Source organism: Bos grunniens, chromosome 18 (assembly GCF_055505025.1).
Source record: "Bos grunniens cultivar Pamir isolate PY7600 chromosome 18, Bosgru_T2T1.0, whole genome shotgun sequence".
NCBI lineage: Eukaryota > Metazoa > Chordata > Mammalia > Artiodactyla > Bovidae > Bos > Bos grunniens.
The window spans coordinates 54,439,200-54,456,064 of NC_141182.1; the positions used below are offsets into that span (position 1 = coordinate 54,439,200).

A 16,865-nucleotide genomic window follows, 5' to 3' on the forward strand; every position below is an offset into this window, starting at 1 on the left:
TTAAACCTATTTTTTTACTCTCCCCTGTACTGTGCTTTGTGTATCTGCATTAGAAGTCAACCAAACCTCCCCCGGTCCACAGAAAGATCTGCTCAACCGTAAAAAGAAACATTCTCTCAGCATCAAAAGACAACTCTTTAAAAGATAACATCTTCTTGATTTTGTAAGGGACCACGTGACCCACCACTCTGTACCCCAGATTTGAATTGTGCAAACTTTCTACATCATTTAGTGTATAGTCCTATGTCTCAAAAACCTAAATAACAGTGCTTTGGCCTCTAACAGGTGGAACAGTCTCAGAACTTTCTGAGGTTGTAATACTCCATTTGACTCAAATAAAATTTTCCATTTCTTTCCTAGATTGATCAATTCATTTTTTTATTGATAACCCCCAAAGTATATATCCCACAAGTACATATAAAGGCACAAGGGAGATTGGGGATAGTAAGTAGGTGATGCGGGATTGATCCCTGGTCAGGGAGCAAGGATCGCACACGCCTCAGATCTAAAAAACCAAAACCAAAAATAGAAGCAATATTGTAACAAATTCAATAAAGACTTTAAAAATGGTCCACATGAAAAAAAAAAATCTTAAAATGGTGTGGCCAAAACAGTTATAAAAATATATATTAAAACTTTTTTTTTCTAACTTACTACCCAAAACCAAACTTTGTTTAAATTCCTTACTAAGAAAGCACTCAAATCTAAGTTTATCTTGTCAATTTCTCGCCAAATTATTGTGTCTTTTTTCCTACAAGAAATATGTTTTTTACAAAAAAAATTTATTTATTTTTGACTGTGCTGGGTCTTTGTTGCTGCGTGGGCTTCTCTCAAGTTTCACTGACTAGAGGCTTCTTTTGGTTGTAGTGAGCCGGCTTCTCATGGCTATAACTTCTCTTGTTGTGGAGCACAGGCTCTAGGGCACCCCGGCTCAGCAGTTGCAGCTCCCAGGCTCTAGAGCAGAGGCTCAATAATTGGGGTGCATGGGCTTAGTTGCTCTATGGCACATGGAATCCTCCCAGATCAGGGCTCAAACCTGTGTCTCCTGCATTGGCAGGCGGACTCTTTACCACTAAGCCACCAGGGAAACCCACTAAAAGAGACAAGTTTTGTCTACTGCCTGTTTGGGCCACTTCTTAGGTTTCAGTTCTTTTTCTCCTGTTAATCTGTCTTATGTCAATTTTATTACGAATCTAGCCACAAGAATTCAAGAAGGGTGAAGAGGGAAATTTCCCACTCCCTTATGGCATCACCAACTCAATGGACATGAGTTTGAGCAAACTCTAGGGGACAGTGGAGGAAGGGAAGCATGGTGTGCTGCAGTGCATGGGGTCAAAGTGTCAGACAAGACTGAGCGACAGAACAACGCACTATATCTTGGAGCATCTAGAGAACCACCTCTTGCATGGGGTCCAGAAGCCCTAGGATTTCCTTTGATGATGTCTCCCAAACATGATACAAATTGCTGCCAAAACTCCTAGAGGGCCCCCAAACATTTTGGCTCTCTGGTAGTAGGGATGGGAGGAAATACAAATTTTAGCAACTTTCCCTTTGTTTTGGGACAAAAAAAAAAAAGAATTCATTCCAACATATCTCTTCTTCTGGATCGCCAAAACATCTTTGACCTAGCAGGTGCCCGTATTTTTCTGAGACAGAACCTTCTATAATGTGCATAAATCTATAATCAATGAATCCATAGCACCTGTTTCATTGTCCATTTGGTGTTGGTGGTTTAGTTGCTCAGTTGTGTCCGATTCTTTGCAACCCCATGGACTGTAGCCCACCAGGTTCCTCTGTCCATGGAGTTTCCCAGGCAAGAATACTGGAGTGGGTTGCCATTTCCTTCTCCAGGGCATCTTCCTGACCCAGGGCTTGAACTGGGTCTCCTGCATTGCAAGTGGATTCTTTACTGAATGAGCCACCAGTTATTCTTGGAAAATCATAATTCTGGAAAAGGATGTGATTTTTCTAGTTCCTGGGATGGCTTTAGGGTGGGTTCTTTGTGCCACGGGTGAGCAGTCCTGTAGAGAGGAGACATCACAGAGTGTGGATGCAATTCCAGCTTCAACTTCTGGAAACCCTGGGGAAGAAAGGAGACCATTGGTCAAAGAGAGACATTATGGTGTATTGGATCCTACTGACTGCCAACCCAATCATTATTCCCACATTCTTTCTTGCTAATCCGATCTTGGATTTATTGGGAAGGCTGGAGGTAAAGAAGTTCATTTTATGAAGTGAACCTGTGTCTAACTAGTTCTTAAGGAGATGATGCCCCCTCTGGGGCTGAGATTGTAGCAGCCCCTTGCCTTCCAGCTCTGGCTGTCCAAGCCTGCCTCTCTGCCTTCGGGTAGGGAGGGGCCTGTATGCCCTTATGGCAGAAAGTGAAGAAGAATTAAAGAGCCTCTTGATGAAAGTGAAAGACGAGACTGAAAAAGTTGGCTTAAAACTCAACATTCAGAAAACTAAGATCATGGCATCCGGTTGCCATCACTTCATGGCAAATAGATGAGGAAACAGTGGAAACAGTAACAGACTTTATTTTCTTGGGCTCCAAAATCACTGCAGATGGTGACTGCAGCCATCTTTTAATGAAATTAAAAGATACTTGCTCCTTGGACCAAGCTATGACCAACCGAGACAGCATACTAAAAAGCAGAGACATTACTTTACCAACAAAGGTCCATCTAGTCAAGGCTATGGTTTTTCTAGTAGTCATGTATGGATGTGAGGGTCGGACTATAAAGAAAGCTGAGTGCCAAAGAATTGATGCTTTTGAATTGTGGTGTTGGAGAAGACTCTAGAGAGTCCCTTGGACTGCAAGGAGATCCAACCAGTCAATCCTAAAGGAAATCAGTCCTGAATAATAATTAGAAGGACTGATGATGAAGCTGAAACTCCGGTACTTTGGCCACCTGATGCGAAGAACCGACTCATTGGAAAAGACACTGATGCTTGGAAAGATTGAAAACGGGAGGAGAAGGGGACAACAGAGAATGAGATGGGACACAATGGACATGACTTTGAGTAAACTCCGGGAGTTGGTGATGGACAGGGAAGCCTGGCTGCAGTCCATGGGGTCGCAAGAGTCCTACACGACAGAGACTGACCTGAACTGAAGGAGATGATGTCGCCCCCTAGAGGACATTTTGGAAATTATGGAGGGAAATTATTTGTGCTTGTCAATTGGTTCTCAAGGTGACAATATTGCTCCATTCGGGACGTTTTGGAAATTTTTGTGGACTTTTGAGGCATCACAATAATGAGGGGGCTGTTACCAGATTTAGAAGGTAGAGGTGGGGATGATAGAATATTCTGCAACATTAGTTTGTGGATAATGGGAAAAACTGTTTATGCTAAGTTATATTAAGCTGTCATGCTGAACTTTTCCAGTTCTTTAGCAATTTTGTACATAGCAAAGTCATGGTAGACTCTTGGAGATAAACGCATACCAACACTTTTGGAATAAGAGAAGTGTTTTGGAATTCAATAGAAGTGGTGGTTTCCAGTGGTGGCTGTACTAAATGTCACTGAATTGGTCACTTTATTTTTTTAATTTGTATTTTAGATTAAACTATAGCTAATTTACAATGTTGTGTTGGTTTCAGATATACAACAAAGTTATTCAGTTATCAGTTCAGTTCAGTTCAGTTGCTCAGTCATGTCCGACTCTTTGCGACCCCATGAATCGCAGCACGCCAGGCCTCCCTGTCCATCACCAACTCCCAGAGTTCACCCACACTCACATCCATCGAGTCAGTGATGCCATCCAGCCATCTCATCCTCTGTCGTCCCCTTCTCCTCCTGCCCCCATCCCTCCCAGCATCAGAGTCTTTTCCAGTGAGTCAACTCTTCGCATGAGGTGGCCAAAGTATTGGAGTTTCAGCTTTAGCATCATTCCTTCCAAAGAAATCCCAGGGCTGATCTCCTTCAGAATGGACTGGTTGGATCTCCTTGCAGTCCAAGGGACTCTCAAGAGTCTTCTCCAACACCACAGTTCAAAAGCATCAATTCTTCGGTGCTCAGCCTTCTTCACAGTCCAACTCTCACATCCATACATGACCACTGGAGAAACCATAGCCTTGACTACACAGACCTTTGTTGGCAAAGTAATGTCTCTGCTTTTTAATATGCTATCTAGGTTGGTCATATTCAGTTATACATATACATTTTAAATTTTTTTCAAATTCTTTTTCCAGTTAGGTTATTACAGAGTATTAAGCAGAATTCCTTGTGCTACATAATAGATCTTTGTTGATTTTCTATTTTAAATATAGTGGTGTATATATGTTCAGTCCCAAACCTTCAATTTATCCCTCCCACACCAAATTGGTCTCTTTAAAATGGTTAATTTGGGTATTCCTTGGCAGTCCAAAATATTTTATGTTATATGAATTTCAGATGAATTTCACTCAGGACACTCCCTAACCCAATGCAAATAAGTACATGCCCTGGATCTTTAAGGTCAGTTTCAAGATCAATATATTAACAAATCATTCAAAGCTCTAGGTCTGTTTTTGCAACTCAGAAAAGTTTCACTTAGACTCTCCTGGTGGTACAGAGGATAAGAGATCTTGCTGACCTCAACTGGAGAAAGTCTGCATGGGGCAATGAAGACATGGTGTCACCAAAAATCAAGAAATTTTAAAAAAGAGTTTGATTCCTTTATTTTCCTATAAGCCGTGTGTGTGTGAGTTTAGTCACTCAGTCCTGTCCGACTCTTTGCGACCCCATGGACTGTAGCCCGCCAGGCTCTTCTGTCCATGGGATTCTCCAGGCAAGGATACTGGAGTGGGTTGCCATGCCCTCCTCCAGGGGATCTTCCCTACCCAGGGACCGAACCCAGGTCTCCCGCATTGCAGACGGATTCTTTGTTCACTTTAATAACACAAGGCAACTCAGCAAAAGTGTTTATTTCCAAAGGCTTATCCAAAAGATACTTGATATAGCCCTTTGCTGCCCAGTCATTCCATGACTTCTAAACGTCTTTCCTGCGCAGAGGTTATTTGATCCTGTCTTTGGCATTTTCCCCACAGAGGTTATTTGATCCTGTCTTTGGTATTTTCCCCTTTGATTGGAAAATAGTAACACAGCAGAGTGCAATAGCTTTGAATTTAGAACTTAAAACAAGGTTTTAAAAAAGAAAAAACCCACAGTTTTATTTTGGAAAAATTCAAAGATACACAAAAATAGAGGGAAGAATAATGTGAAAGTCATGTATACATTATCCAAATTAAACAATTATAATGTCATGGCCAGATAACCGACAAGGATTTACCATATAGCAGAAGACCTATGCTCATCATTTTGTAATAACCTGTAAGGGAAAAGAATCTGAAATAAATAGTTTATGTGTATGTAAAAAGTGATACAAATGAACTAATTTACAAAACAAAAAGAGATACACACATAGAAAACAAATTTATGGTTACCAAAAGGGAATGGAGAGGAGGGCTAAATTAGGAGCTTGGGATTAACACACACACTGTGGTGAAGAATCTGTCTGCCGATGCTGGAGACGCAAGAGTCTCAGGTTTGACTTCTGGGTCGGGAAGATCCCCTGAAGAAGGAAATGGCAACCCATTCCAGTATTCTTGCCTGGAGAACCCCAGGGACAGAGAAGCCTGGCGGGCTACAGTCCATGGGGTCACAAAGAGTCAGACACGATTGAGCAGGTGAGCATGCGTGCACATAATATAATACAGTACATACGTTACATGATACAGACTGATGAATTTACATCTGTACAAAGTGTTACGGGGCAAATTGTGTCTCCAAGAAGGTATGTTCACATCTCAATCCCTACTACCTATGAATGTGAGCTTACTTGGAAATAGGAGAGCATTCTTTACCACTGTGCCCCCTGGGAAGCCCCTTGTTATAGTATACTTTTATTAAAACATATTTGTTCTAAGGACTCCACTTATCCTTTGACTGTCATAGTTTCTACTCTAAACAGCAGAAACTGTGTCTACAGATGGCTTAGAGAGTGTGATTAAAAGCTGTACAGACCCATGAGAGATACCCAGAGCTTAATCTGATGTCATTTTTTAAAACTGAAGTATAGTTGGCTAACAATGCTGTGTCAGTTTCAGGTGTACAGCAAAGCGATTCAGTCATACATACTCTTCAGAATCTTTTCTTCTACAGATTATTACAAGATACTGAGTATAGTTCCCTGTACTATACAGGGAGTCCTTGTTAGTTATCTAGTTTATATTCGGTAGCATGTATATGTTAACCCCAAACTCCTAATTTCTCTCTCCATCTGTTGTCTTTTATTTATTTATGGCTGAACCACCAGGCATGTGGGATCTTCCCTAGCCAGGGATTGAATTTGTGCCCCCCTGCAGTGGAAGTGCAGAGTCCTAACCACGGGACGGCCAGGGAATTCCACCCCTTCCCCATGTCCTTTATCTATTTTTTTTTTTAATTTAAGTTTTAAAAAACTTCATTTTGTATTGGGGTATGGCTGATTAACAATGCTGTGATAGCTTTGGGTGAACAGTGAAGGGACTCAGCCATACACATACCTCCCCCCCATGTCTTTTAAATACCCCATAAGAGTTACATAGTTCTAACAGGAAGAGGAGGAAAAGAATTCAGACTACAATGAAACAAGACACAGACCTTTGTTCCACAATTCTCCACACTGACTGCCTTTCAGAATCATCTGGGGAGCATTTGGTAAAAATCCCAAGGTCTCAGCTCCACCCTGAACCAATTAAGCCGTCTCTGAAGTGGGGTTTGGGCACTGTCTTCGCTAAAAAGCTCTCCAGACAATCCTAATGTACAGGTGGGATTGAGAACCACTGCCTTGGTGAATGGTGAGCAGTCACCTGGGTGGAGGTAATTATGTAATCCTTAAACCCAGGAGCCTGATGTATTGAATAACCGCTCTCCTCCCCCTTTAAGTTACTCTGTCACAGTTTGGGCAGCTGTTTTGATGAGGTGTTGCTAAAAAGCAAATTGCCCCATGGGTATCTACCCAAGAGAAATGAAAACTGTGTCTCAAAGAGATATTTGTATGCCAGTGTTCACAGCTGCATTATTCACTATAGTCGAAACAGTAGAAACAAACCAAATGTCTATTGATGGATGAATGGATAAGCAAAATGTGGTATATGCTCACAGTGGAATATACTCAGTCTTAGAGTCTCCGCCTGTGATGCGGAGTTCTCCTGGGTTCAATCCCTGTACTAGCGACTAAGCACACACAATGATCACATATTACAATTAACAAATAGATTTCCAGGCTTTAAAAAAAAAGTATACACTTTAATCCAATGTTGTATGTCAATTATACTACTACTACTAAGTCGCTTCAGTCGTGTCCGACTCTGTGCGACCCCATGGACTGCAGCCTACCAGGCTTCTCCGTCCCTGGGATTCTCCAGGCAAGAACACTGGAGTGGGTTGCCATTTCCTTCTCCAATGCATGAAAGTGGAAAGTGAAAGTGAAGTCGCTCAGTCGTGTCCGACTCTTAGCGACCCCATGGATTGCAGCCTACCAGGCTCCTCCATCCATGGGATTTTCCGGGCAACAGTACTGGAGTGGGGTGCCATTGCCTTCTCCCATGTCAATTATACCTCAGTTAAAAATAAAACAAAACATTATTTTGCCTCTCGATTGATGCTTTGTCCCCTGGGGTCACCATGGCTTAGTTGCCTGACTTCTCTTCCTTTGTCTCCTGTCTACTTGGTTATCACTTCCTCTAAGAGACGTTCCCTAAGCCCACAGTACAAAACACTCCCCCTACAGGTTATCTATTGCCTAGCATGGGGCTGGGCACTGAGGAGTTAGTGGCTTAGTGTTAGTCTCTCAGTCGTGTCCTACTCTTTGCAACCCCATGGACCGTAGCCCTCCAGACTCCTCTGTCCATGGGATTCTCCAGGCAAGAATACTGGAGTGGGTTGCCATGCCCTTCTCCAGGGCATCTTCCCCACCCCGCAATCAAACCTGGGTCTCCAACACTGTAGGTAGATTCTTTAACCATCTGAGGCACCAGGGAAGCAGGCATTGAAGATGTCCCCAGGGAAATGTAAATGAATGAACACATCAGAGAGACTAAATTCAGAAAGATGGAGAGTGAGTTTGCATTCTCAGAATACTCTTTCCTGACTCCTACACTAAATCAGACACTATTGTAGCTGCTGCTTCTTTCCCTTGACAGCACTTCTCAAAGTTTCTATTTATTTTTATACCACTTTCAGCAGAGAAAAAGAACTAGAGTTAGAAAGAGAAAGGAAGCTGGGGTTGGGCAATAAGGGAGAGTGTGAGAAGGGAGAGAATTGAGTGGGGAGAATATTCAGGTTTTCTAAAGCTCTGTAGCAAGTGTCAGCAAACTTGTACCAAAGGGCTTTCTGGTTCTTAGTTCCTGGACCAGGAATTGAACTCATTACCTGGTACTGCAAGCTGCTGAGTCTTAACCACTGGACAGCCAGGGAATTCACAGTACTTACAGCTCAGTACTTTGGGTAGAGCTTGGCAAGAATAGCTTCTCTCTGCTCCCTCTGGGGTGATTTTCTGCCAGAGGATCTCCTTTCAAGATGGCGCACTCACATGGCCAGAAAGATGGTGCTGGTTGTTGGTTGGAGCTGTCAGCCTGGCCGAGGGTCAGAAGCTTTTGTCCCTTTCCATGTACGACTACTTCATAGGCTGTTTTGGCTTCTACTAGCGTGGAAGCTGGGGTTAAGAACAAGCGTCCCAAGAAACAGATAGTGGAAGTTGACCACTTCCTTTTTAAAAAACAGCTTCACTGAGATATTCACACACTATGCAATTCACTTATTTAAAGTGTACAATTCGGCGACTTCCCTGGTGGTCCAGTGGCTAAGATTCTGCACTCCCAATGCAAGAGGCCAGAGTTCAATCCCTGATCAGGGAACTAGATCCCCAATGCCACAGCTAAGACTTGATGCAGCCAAATACATAATTTTTTTTTTTAAGTGTACAATTCAGTCTCTTTGGGTATATTACATTATTAATTTTTAAACATTTTACTAATTTTTTATTTTTAAATCATTTTCAAATGTACAATTCAATGTAATTAAGTACAGTAAGTGTCACACAACCACCACCACTGCCTAGTTCTTCTTTCATCACCTTTTGTACCTGAGTTCTTTCACTTAACATAATATCCTCAAGGTTCATCCAAGTTATGGCCTGTATCAGTGCTTCATCCTTTTTACGGGTGAATATGTTTTCATTGTATTGTTTTACCACATTTTGTTTATCCACTCATCACTTGATGGGTGGATTGGGTTGTTTCACATTTGGCTTTTGTGAATAATTGTCATAATGATCAGCATACAAATATCTGTTTGAGATATTTGCAAATGGAAATTGCTGGGTCCTCTGATAATTCAAAGTTTTGCTTTTTCGAAGGAAGGCTGCCCATTTCTCAAGGGCTGGACCCAAACATTGGCCTAGCATTCACTCCAATCATATATTATTAATCAAGCAGCCGTAGAACACAGATTCAAGGACAGGAGATCTAGATTCCTTCCCTCCCTCCCAATACAAATGAAGAATATCAAAGGAGTTGAGGACATGTTTTTATCCCTCCCACAGAAAGTCTGGGAGGGAGAGGCGGTGGTGAGGACCAAGGAGAGACTCTCAAGGAGTCAGACAAAGAGAATTAACTCAGACTCTGGGTCTTGGCAGGGGAAGCCGTGCTCTCAGCTTGGGGTTCTTTCGCTGGTTTGGTAGTTTCAATCTTTATCGACTGCAAATATCAGCTGAAAGTTTACACTCTCAAAATATTTTTTCCTGACTCCTACGTTAAGTCAGATACTGTCATATCTCCCTCTTCTTTTCTCTTTCTCAAAGTTCTATTTCTTTTTTTCTTTTTTATTAAAAAATATATTTAATTGTTTTTGGCTGTGCTGGGTCTTTGTTCCTATGAGGGTTTTTCTTTAGTTGCAGTGAGCCGGGGTCACTCTGTAGCTACAGAGAGTGGGCTTCTCATCGCAGTGACTTCTCTTGTTGCAGAGCACCGGCTCTAGGGTGAAAGGCTTCAGTAGTTACAGCTCTCAGGCTCTAGAGCACAGGCTCGGTAGTTGTGGTGAACGGGCTTAGTCCCTCCGACGCGTATGGGATCTTCCCAGATCAAGGCTCGAACCCGTGTCCCCTGCATTGGCAGGTGGATTTTTTACAACTGAGACACCAGGGAAGCCCTAAATTTTTAAATTTTTTTGCCATACCACAAGGCTTGTGGGATCTTAGTTCCCCAGACAGCAAGCGCGGAGTCCTAACCACTGGTGTTCCCTGGAATGTGTCCAAGTTTATCATGATTGTATCCCCAGGGCCTGGCCCAAAGTTGAATACATAGTTGGAATTTGGTAAATAGTTGTTGAGAAGTTGCATTAGTGAATGCCTTTGATGAAGTACTGTCTGTCCTCCCTACTAGAGTGTCAGCACCACACAGGGCAGGTGTTTGCTTTGTTCACCGTATTTTCACCGGGCAAGATGTGTAGTCAGTGGAGTAACGTGCCTCCAGGATGGTCCCCAAATGATCTTTGCCCTCTAGTATTCACACCCTTGTATAATCCCCTCCTGCAATGAACAGAGCTGGCCAGTACGTGGCCAATAGCATACTGGTGAGAACGCGTGACTTTCAAAGCGGCTCTGAGGATCACTTGCTCTGGGGTATGGCAGTCGGTATGTCATGAAGACACTCTTAGCAGGCTGGTGGATAGTCCCAGAGGGAGAGGAATTGAGGTCCCCAGCCATCAGCCAACATCAACTCACCAGCCACAACTATGAGTCATTTTGGAAGGAGATCTCCCTGCACCCCAAGCCATCAGAAAGTTGTAGCCCCAGCTGCCATCTGACTTCGTCCCTATGAAAAACCTTGAGCCAGAACTACCCCACCAAACTGCTCCTGAGTTCCTGATTCACAGAAACACTAAGAGATAACAAATATCTATTGTTGTTTTAAGTCCTTAAATGTTTATATAATTTGTTCCATAACCATAACCAACACAGTAGGTATTGCTACCCTTTTCTGAATGCCAGAGTCATATTGCAAAAGGGGAAGAAATATCTATTTCTGAGGTTCATAGAGAATGCACCTCACTGGGCAAGGTCATAGAACATGTGCGTGCATGTGACTATGTGCTAAGGTTGCTTCAGTTGTCTGACTCTTTTGAGACCTAGTGGACAGTAGCCCCGCCAGGCTCCTTTGTCCATGGGATTCTCCAGGCAATAATACTGGAGTGGGTTGCCATGCCCTCCTCCAAGGGATTTTTCCGACCCAGGGATTGATCCCATGTCTCCTATGTCTCCTGCATTGGCAGGCAGGTTCTTTACCACTAGGTCAGAGGACATAGTAAGAGCTTAATGTACCACCAGAAGTGTAACTTCCTGAGGAAGCATGTGGGCCTGGGTTTGAATCCTAGCTTCACTACTTCTAAGATATTAAGACTTTGTTTGGGCCACTAATACTTAACTTTGCTGGATCTCATACTCCTCAGCTATGAAATGGGAATACTAAAGGATGTATCTACTCTTCCAAGGGTTAGAGAAATAATCCATGTAAAGCCCATTTAAGCTCCATGAGAGGGCAGATACTGTTTTTTCCTTTTCACTGTTCTATCCCTAGCACAAAGATTGGTGGTTGACAGTTTATTAATAAATATTTGTAGACTGAGCCATAAAAAGGCACTTTGCCTAAGTACACATTAGCTATTACTAGCCTATAACATCCTGCACGGGGCTTTCCAGGTGGCTCAGTGCTAAAGAATCCGCCTGCCAATGCATGAGACATAGGTTCAATCCTTGGGTTGGGAAGATCCCCTGGAGAAGGAAATGGCAACCCACTTCAGCATTCTTGACTGGAAAATTCCACAGACAGAGGAGACTAGTAGGCTACATTCCTTGGGGTTGCAAAGAGTCAGACACAACTTAGCGGTGGCGGTGGTTTAGTTGCTAAGTCGTGTCCCACTCTTGCAACCCCATGGACTGTAACCTACCAGGCTTCTCTGTCCATGGAATTCTCTAGGCAAGAATACTGGAGTGGGTTGCCATTTCCTTTTCCAGGGGATCTTCCCAACCCAGGAATGGAACCCTGGTCTCCAGCATTGCAGGCAGATTCTTTACTGACTGAGCTCGGAGGGAAGCCCCACAACTTGGTGACTAAACAACAAAAAAAGTCCTAGTGATTTCCCACCTGCTTCATTTTATGATTTAATCTTGTGCCATTTGCCACCCTCTCACTCTGCTCCATCTGCCCTCCCCTCTCCATAGCTCCTCAAATATGTCACATGTGCCAGCTTCAGGGCTTTTGCACCTGCTGGCCCCACCACCCCAAAGAAATACTCCATCTACATAGCTTGTTATTGCAGGTCCTTCAGCTCTCTACTCAATGTCACCTTTTCTGAGAGACCTCCTCTGGCCGCTCCTGTCACCCTCTAGTCCCATATCCTGTTTTACTTTTCTCCAAAACATTTACTGAGGGCCTGACTTCCCCTCCCCCTTCCCCCCTTTGGGCTCTCTTCAGTGTAATGTAAGCTCCATGAGGGCAGGGCTTTGTCTATTTTACTCGCCACTCTATTTCACAACTCCCGCGTTGCCAGGATTCAGCCGATTTCATTATATTTGCTGAATTAAAATGGCAACCCACTCCAGTACTCTCGTCTGGAAAATCCCATGGACAGAGAAGCCCGGTAGGCTACATTTCATGGGGTCACAAAGAGTCAGACACGACTAAGCGACGACAAATGACCACCTGGCTTCCCTGGTGGCTCAGACGGTAAAGCGTCTGCCTGCAATGTGGGAGACCCGGGTTCGATCCCTGGGTCGGGAAGATCCTCTGGAGAAGGAAATGGCATCCCACTGCTGTACCCTTGCCTGTAAAATCCCAGGGACGCGGTCCATGGAGTCGCAGAGAGTCCGACATGATTGAGCAACTTCACTTTCCTTTGCTTTACAAACGACCAGCTGGGTAGCCCCGTGGAGCTAGAAGCCGCGGGGATTTTTGGCCAGGATTGGCCACAGACTCCGTCACATGACTGGCTGTGTCCCGCCCGCCTTGGCGGCTAAGGAGGTCCACGTGGTTTCGACTCCAGGGACGGGGCGGGGTGGGGGTGGGGCGCCTGGAGGCGGTACTGCGCAGGCGCAGTTCGTGGCGCAGGCGCAGACGCCTCCCGGGCGCGCGGCCGGCGGCGGTTGGCGGCGTGTGGGGCCGGCTGGCGGTTGCCGGGAGCGGGACCAGAGCTCAGGCAGCTAGAGCCGGCGCCATGGTGGAGAAGGAGGAGGCGGGCGGCGGTATCAGCGAGGAGGAGGCGGCGCAGTATGACCGGCAGATCCGTCTTTGGGGGTTGGAGGCCCAGAAACGGTCAGGGCTGGTGCGGCTTGTGGAGGCAGGGGGAGGGTGGTTGAGGATCTGCAGGGGGCGTCTGGCCTGAGGCGTTGGCGGCCTTCGGGGAGCCGGACGGTTTCATTTGAAAAGAGCAGGCGGGAATCGTGTCAGGCGTGGGCGCCCTTATGAGAGGACTGGAGGGGGTAGATTTGGTCTGCTTCCTCAGAAGCTTTGGGAAGCAGGGACGTCCCAGGTGGTGGGAGGGTCGTTCCGAGGGGTTGGCGGCCTCTCGAAGGGGAGGTTCAGGGACTCGACGCCCGAAGGGAGTAATGGTGGGGTTTGGATCGGGGTTGCGGGCTTACGGACTAGGAGAGGGGAGGAATGCCTGGAAACGGTGAAGTGGGGGGGCATAGTTGATTCATTCATAGGTAGCAGGAACCTCGTCTCGGCTGGACGCTGGGGGAGACTGGCGAGCCAAACAGATGCGAACTTGGATTCATTCTTGTGGCCTCTAAGTGGTGGGCCAGTCTGAAAGAATGAGGACTTTTTTCTTTTTTTGTTTTTTTTTTTTTTTTTTTGAGGAATTTTGGAGCACTTTATTTCAAATGGGCATCCCGAGAGGCTCGGAGGGTCTCGGGGCGCTGGAGGTACCCGAAGAGGCTGCTTATGTGTAGATCTGGGGATTCCTCCAGAGAGGACAGGATTGGGCATGCCTTCGTCTTGGGCGAGTAATTTTCGGAGGGGATGAAGTCTTTCAAAGAGGTGATGGATTTGATCAGATATTTATTGAGCACCTACCACAGACACCGGTGTAGGCACTGAGCGGGTGTCAATGAACGATGGAGACTGCATTCTTGTGGGGAACGCAGTAAACCTAAAGAAATAGCAAAATATTGGGCAATGCAAGAGCCAGGGAGAAAAAATAAAGCAGGAAAAGAGGGTCAACAGAGGATGGTGAGGTGGAAGAGCCATTTTAAAATTTTATTTATTTTTGGCTGTGCTGGGTCTTCCTTGCTCTGTGGGCTTCTCATTGTGGCGACTTTTGTTGCAGAGCGGGGGCTCTAGGGTTCTCAGGCTTCAGTAGTTGTGTCTCCTGGGCTCTAGAGCTAGGGCTTAGTTGTGGCACACAGGCTCAGTCGCTCCGTGGCATGTAGAATCTTCCCCGGATCAGGGATCGACTCCTTCATTGGTAGACGGGTTCTCCACCATTGAGCCACCAGGGAAACCCTGTTGTGTTTTTTTTTTTGTTTGTTTTACTGGAGTATAGTTGCTTTACAGTGTTGTGTTAGTGGGAGAGCTGCTTTGATAGGGTGGCCAGGGGAGTTATCTGAGAGGTAACACTGAGCCTCGGTTCTCTATGCAAGGAAGGAGCCAAAGAGCCGTGTGGTCATCTCGAAGGACCTTCCAAGCCTAGATAACAGCAAAATCCTGGAGGCCAGGGCATGCTTGGCAAAACAGAGCAACAGAAGTGGCTGGAACCAAACCAGGGGAAGCTTTTTAATACTAAGTGCTGAGGAACCTGTTGGAGAGTTTTGAGCAGAGGAGTAACACGATCTGCTTTGTGTTCAAAAAGGATCAGTCTTCTCTGTTCGAGTGTGCAGAGGTGGGAAGAAGGATTCTGTTTAAGAAGTAGCTGCAATAATCCTCTTGAGACGGAAGTAGTGACGGCTTGGAACTCTAGAGAAGGGGTCAAATTAGATTCTTACAATTTGAAGGTAGAGAGAACAGGCTTTGCTGAAGGATTCAATGTGTGGGGTGTGAAACACAGAACTCAAGGATGCCTCCAAGGTTTTGGGCCTAAGCAAGTGGAAAGATGAAAGTGCCTTTACTGAGTGAGGTGGGGAAATTGGAGGTGTGGTGTGAAGAATCGGGAGTTCACTTTTGGACTTAGGTTTTAACTGTTTACTAGACATATAAGTAGCAATATGAAAGTGGTTGAGTTCAGTGATGAGGTCTGGGTGATGGGGAGTGATTATGTGATGTGAGGGAGTACAAAGTGGAGAATTACTTGATTGAAGGATCGGGGAGGCAAGCAGGTCACGAGAATTTAGTTTGAGGGGTGAGAGCTTGTAGAATTTTTGGGTGAGTGTGTGTGGGGGGGGTGAGGTGGGGGTTACTTCAGGCTCATTCTGGAATCTTCTCTGATTGTGGAGGAAGGTACATCATGAGGTATTAGTAAGCAGTGGTCCGAGGGTTGGAGGCACCTGAAATAAACGATTGGTAATTAAATAATGAGAATGGGCCTGAAGACATAGGTGGGGTGGATTGAACTTAGGGTCTCCTGATTGAAGGATTGAAGCGTTAGGAGGTCCTAAAGAATTGGGACGCGAATCCTAGATGTTCTGGAAGGGTTGATCCAAGGGTTTAGGAGCAGCAGGTAGGTCTTATTTGAAGTGGTGTAGTGTCGGTGAGGATTAAAGGGAGCTGTCAGAGGCTTAGGAACCAGTGATTTATCTGAGGAGCAATAAAGGATGGATGGGGGCTCTTGAGGGAGAGAAGACCTAAGGGGCAAATCAGAGTCAGGGTAAGGAATTCTTGGGAGGTTGGAGTTATTCTGAGGAAATGGAGATGTACTGAGCTCAGTGGAGAACCTGTAAAGGGTTGGCTGAGGGTCCTGGGGGAAGGAAGGGGTTACCTATCGTTTGAGAGCTATAGATTTGTAGACAGTCTTACAGAGTTGATAAAATGCTCTTGAGTCTCATAGCAGCTCTTTGGAGAAGGAAGGCAGTGGTTTCCTCCTCTGTTCAGAAAGGAAGGAAGCACCACAAAGCAAACTGATTCGTCTCTAAGGGAACTCCAGGTGGGGTAGGAGAGCTTCGGAGACTGGAGCAACTTCGTGAAATAGAAAGCAGCCTGGGAATCGACAACTGCATTCTGGCTACAGGTTTGCCTCTGACTCTGTCATGTTGGACCAGGGTTGTCAGAGAACTGTAAGGGAGAGAAATTATAATAAAAATGGCCTTCAGGGGAACTCATACAGTCTGGAGGTTAAAAACGGGTGTATCTCTCATACAGTGTTTTAATTTTTTTGAAATTAGTTGCCAGCATTAAAAATTCTAAAAGAATTGGCCAAATTTGGGACAATTTGAGCATGGAAAGAATAAAATCGACCTCACTTAGAAATATGTAATAATGTATTTTCTGATGTGGTGATATAAGAACCTCAATGCATCATCTTTGATGTTTTCCTACCAAATATCTTTTACCCTAATCATGTTTTTAGAGAACAGGGGAACAGGTTAAAGGACACTATTGAGGTAATGATGAGATGTCCAGCATGTGGAACATTTTACAAGACAGCTGCCCTGGTTCTCTTCCAGAAGTCAGTGTCATGGGAAAAGCAAGCAGTGGGACTGTTCTCAATTAAGAGAGTAAAGTGGTGGAGCCCAATGCAAGGTGTGATCCTAATTGGATCCTGGTTCAAAAAGAAAACTTCTATAAAAAATATCTTTTAGGCAATAGGGAAATTTGAGTATTTAGTCCTGTTAGACGATTTGGGGAATTATTTTCTAGATGTGATAGTAGTGTGGTTATGAAGGAGAACATCATATTTTTGGAGCTGCA

General features: G+C 44.8%; 1 protein-coding gene and 1 long non-coding RNA gene across 7 annotated transcripts in view; one reads left to right on the forward strand and one right to left on the reverse strand.

The window, feature by feature from the left end:
• Positions 1–355: 355 nt before the first annotated feature.
• On the reverse strand, positions 356–8,846 carry LOC147354119 (uncharacterized). The gene is made up of 2 exons (XR_015146224.1): positions 8,461–8,846; positions 356–2,080 (listed from the first exon to the last, which is right to left on the reverse strand). It is a non-coding gene; the product is annotated as an uncharacterized LOC147354119 (long non-coding RNA).
• A 4,302-nt stretch (positions 8,847–13,148) lies between these two features.
• Positions 13,149–16,865, forward strand: part of SAE1 (SUMO1 activating enzyme subunit 1) — a 62,795-nt gene continuing 59,078 nt past the window's right edge. For all 6 annotated transcript variants that reach the window (XM_086353300.1, XM_086353301.1, XM_086353303.1 and 3 more), the window contains exon 1: positions 13,149–13,337. In XM_086353300.1, coding sequence (XP_086209426.1) covers positions 13,240–13,337 — 98 coding nt within the window. In that variant the 5' untranslated portion in view covers positions 13,149–13,239. The remainder of the gene's footprint in view (positions 13,338–16,865) is intronic.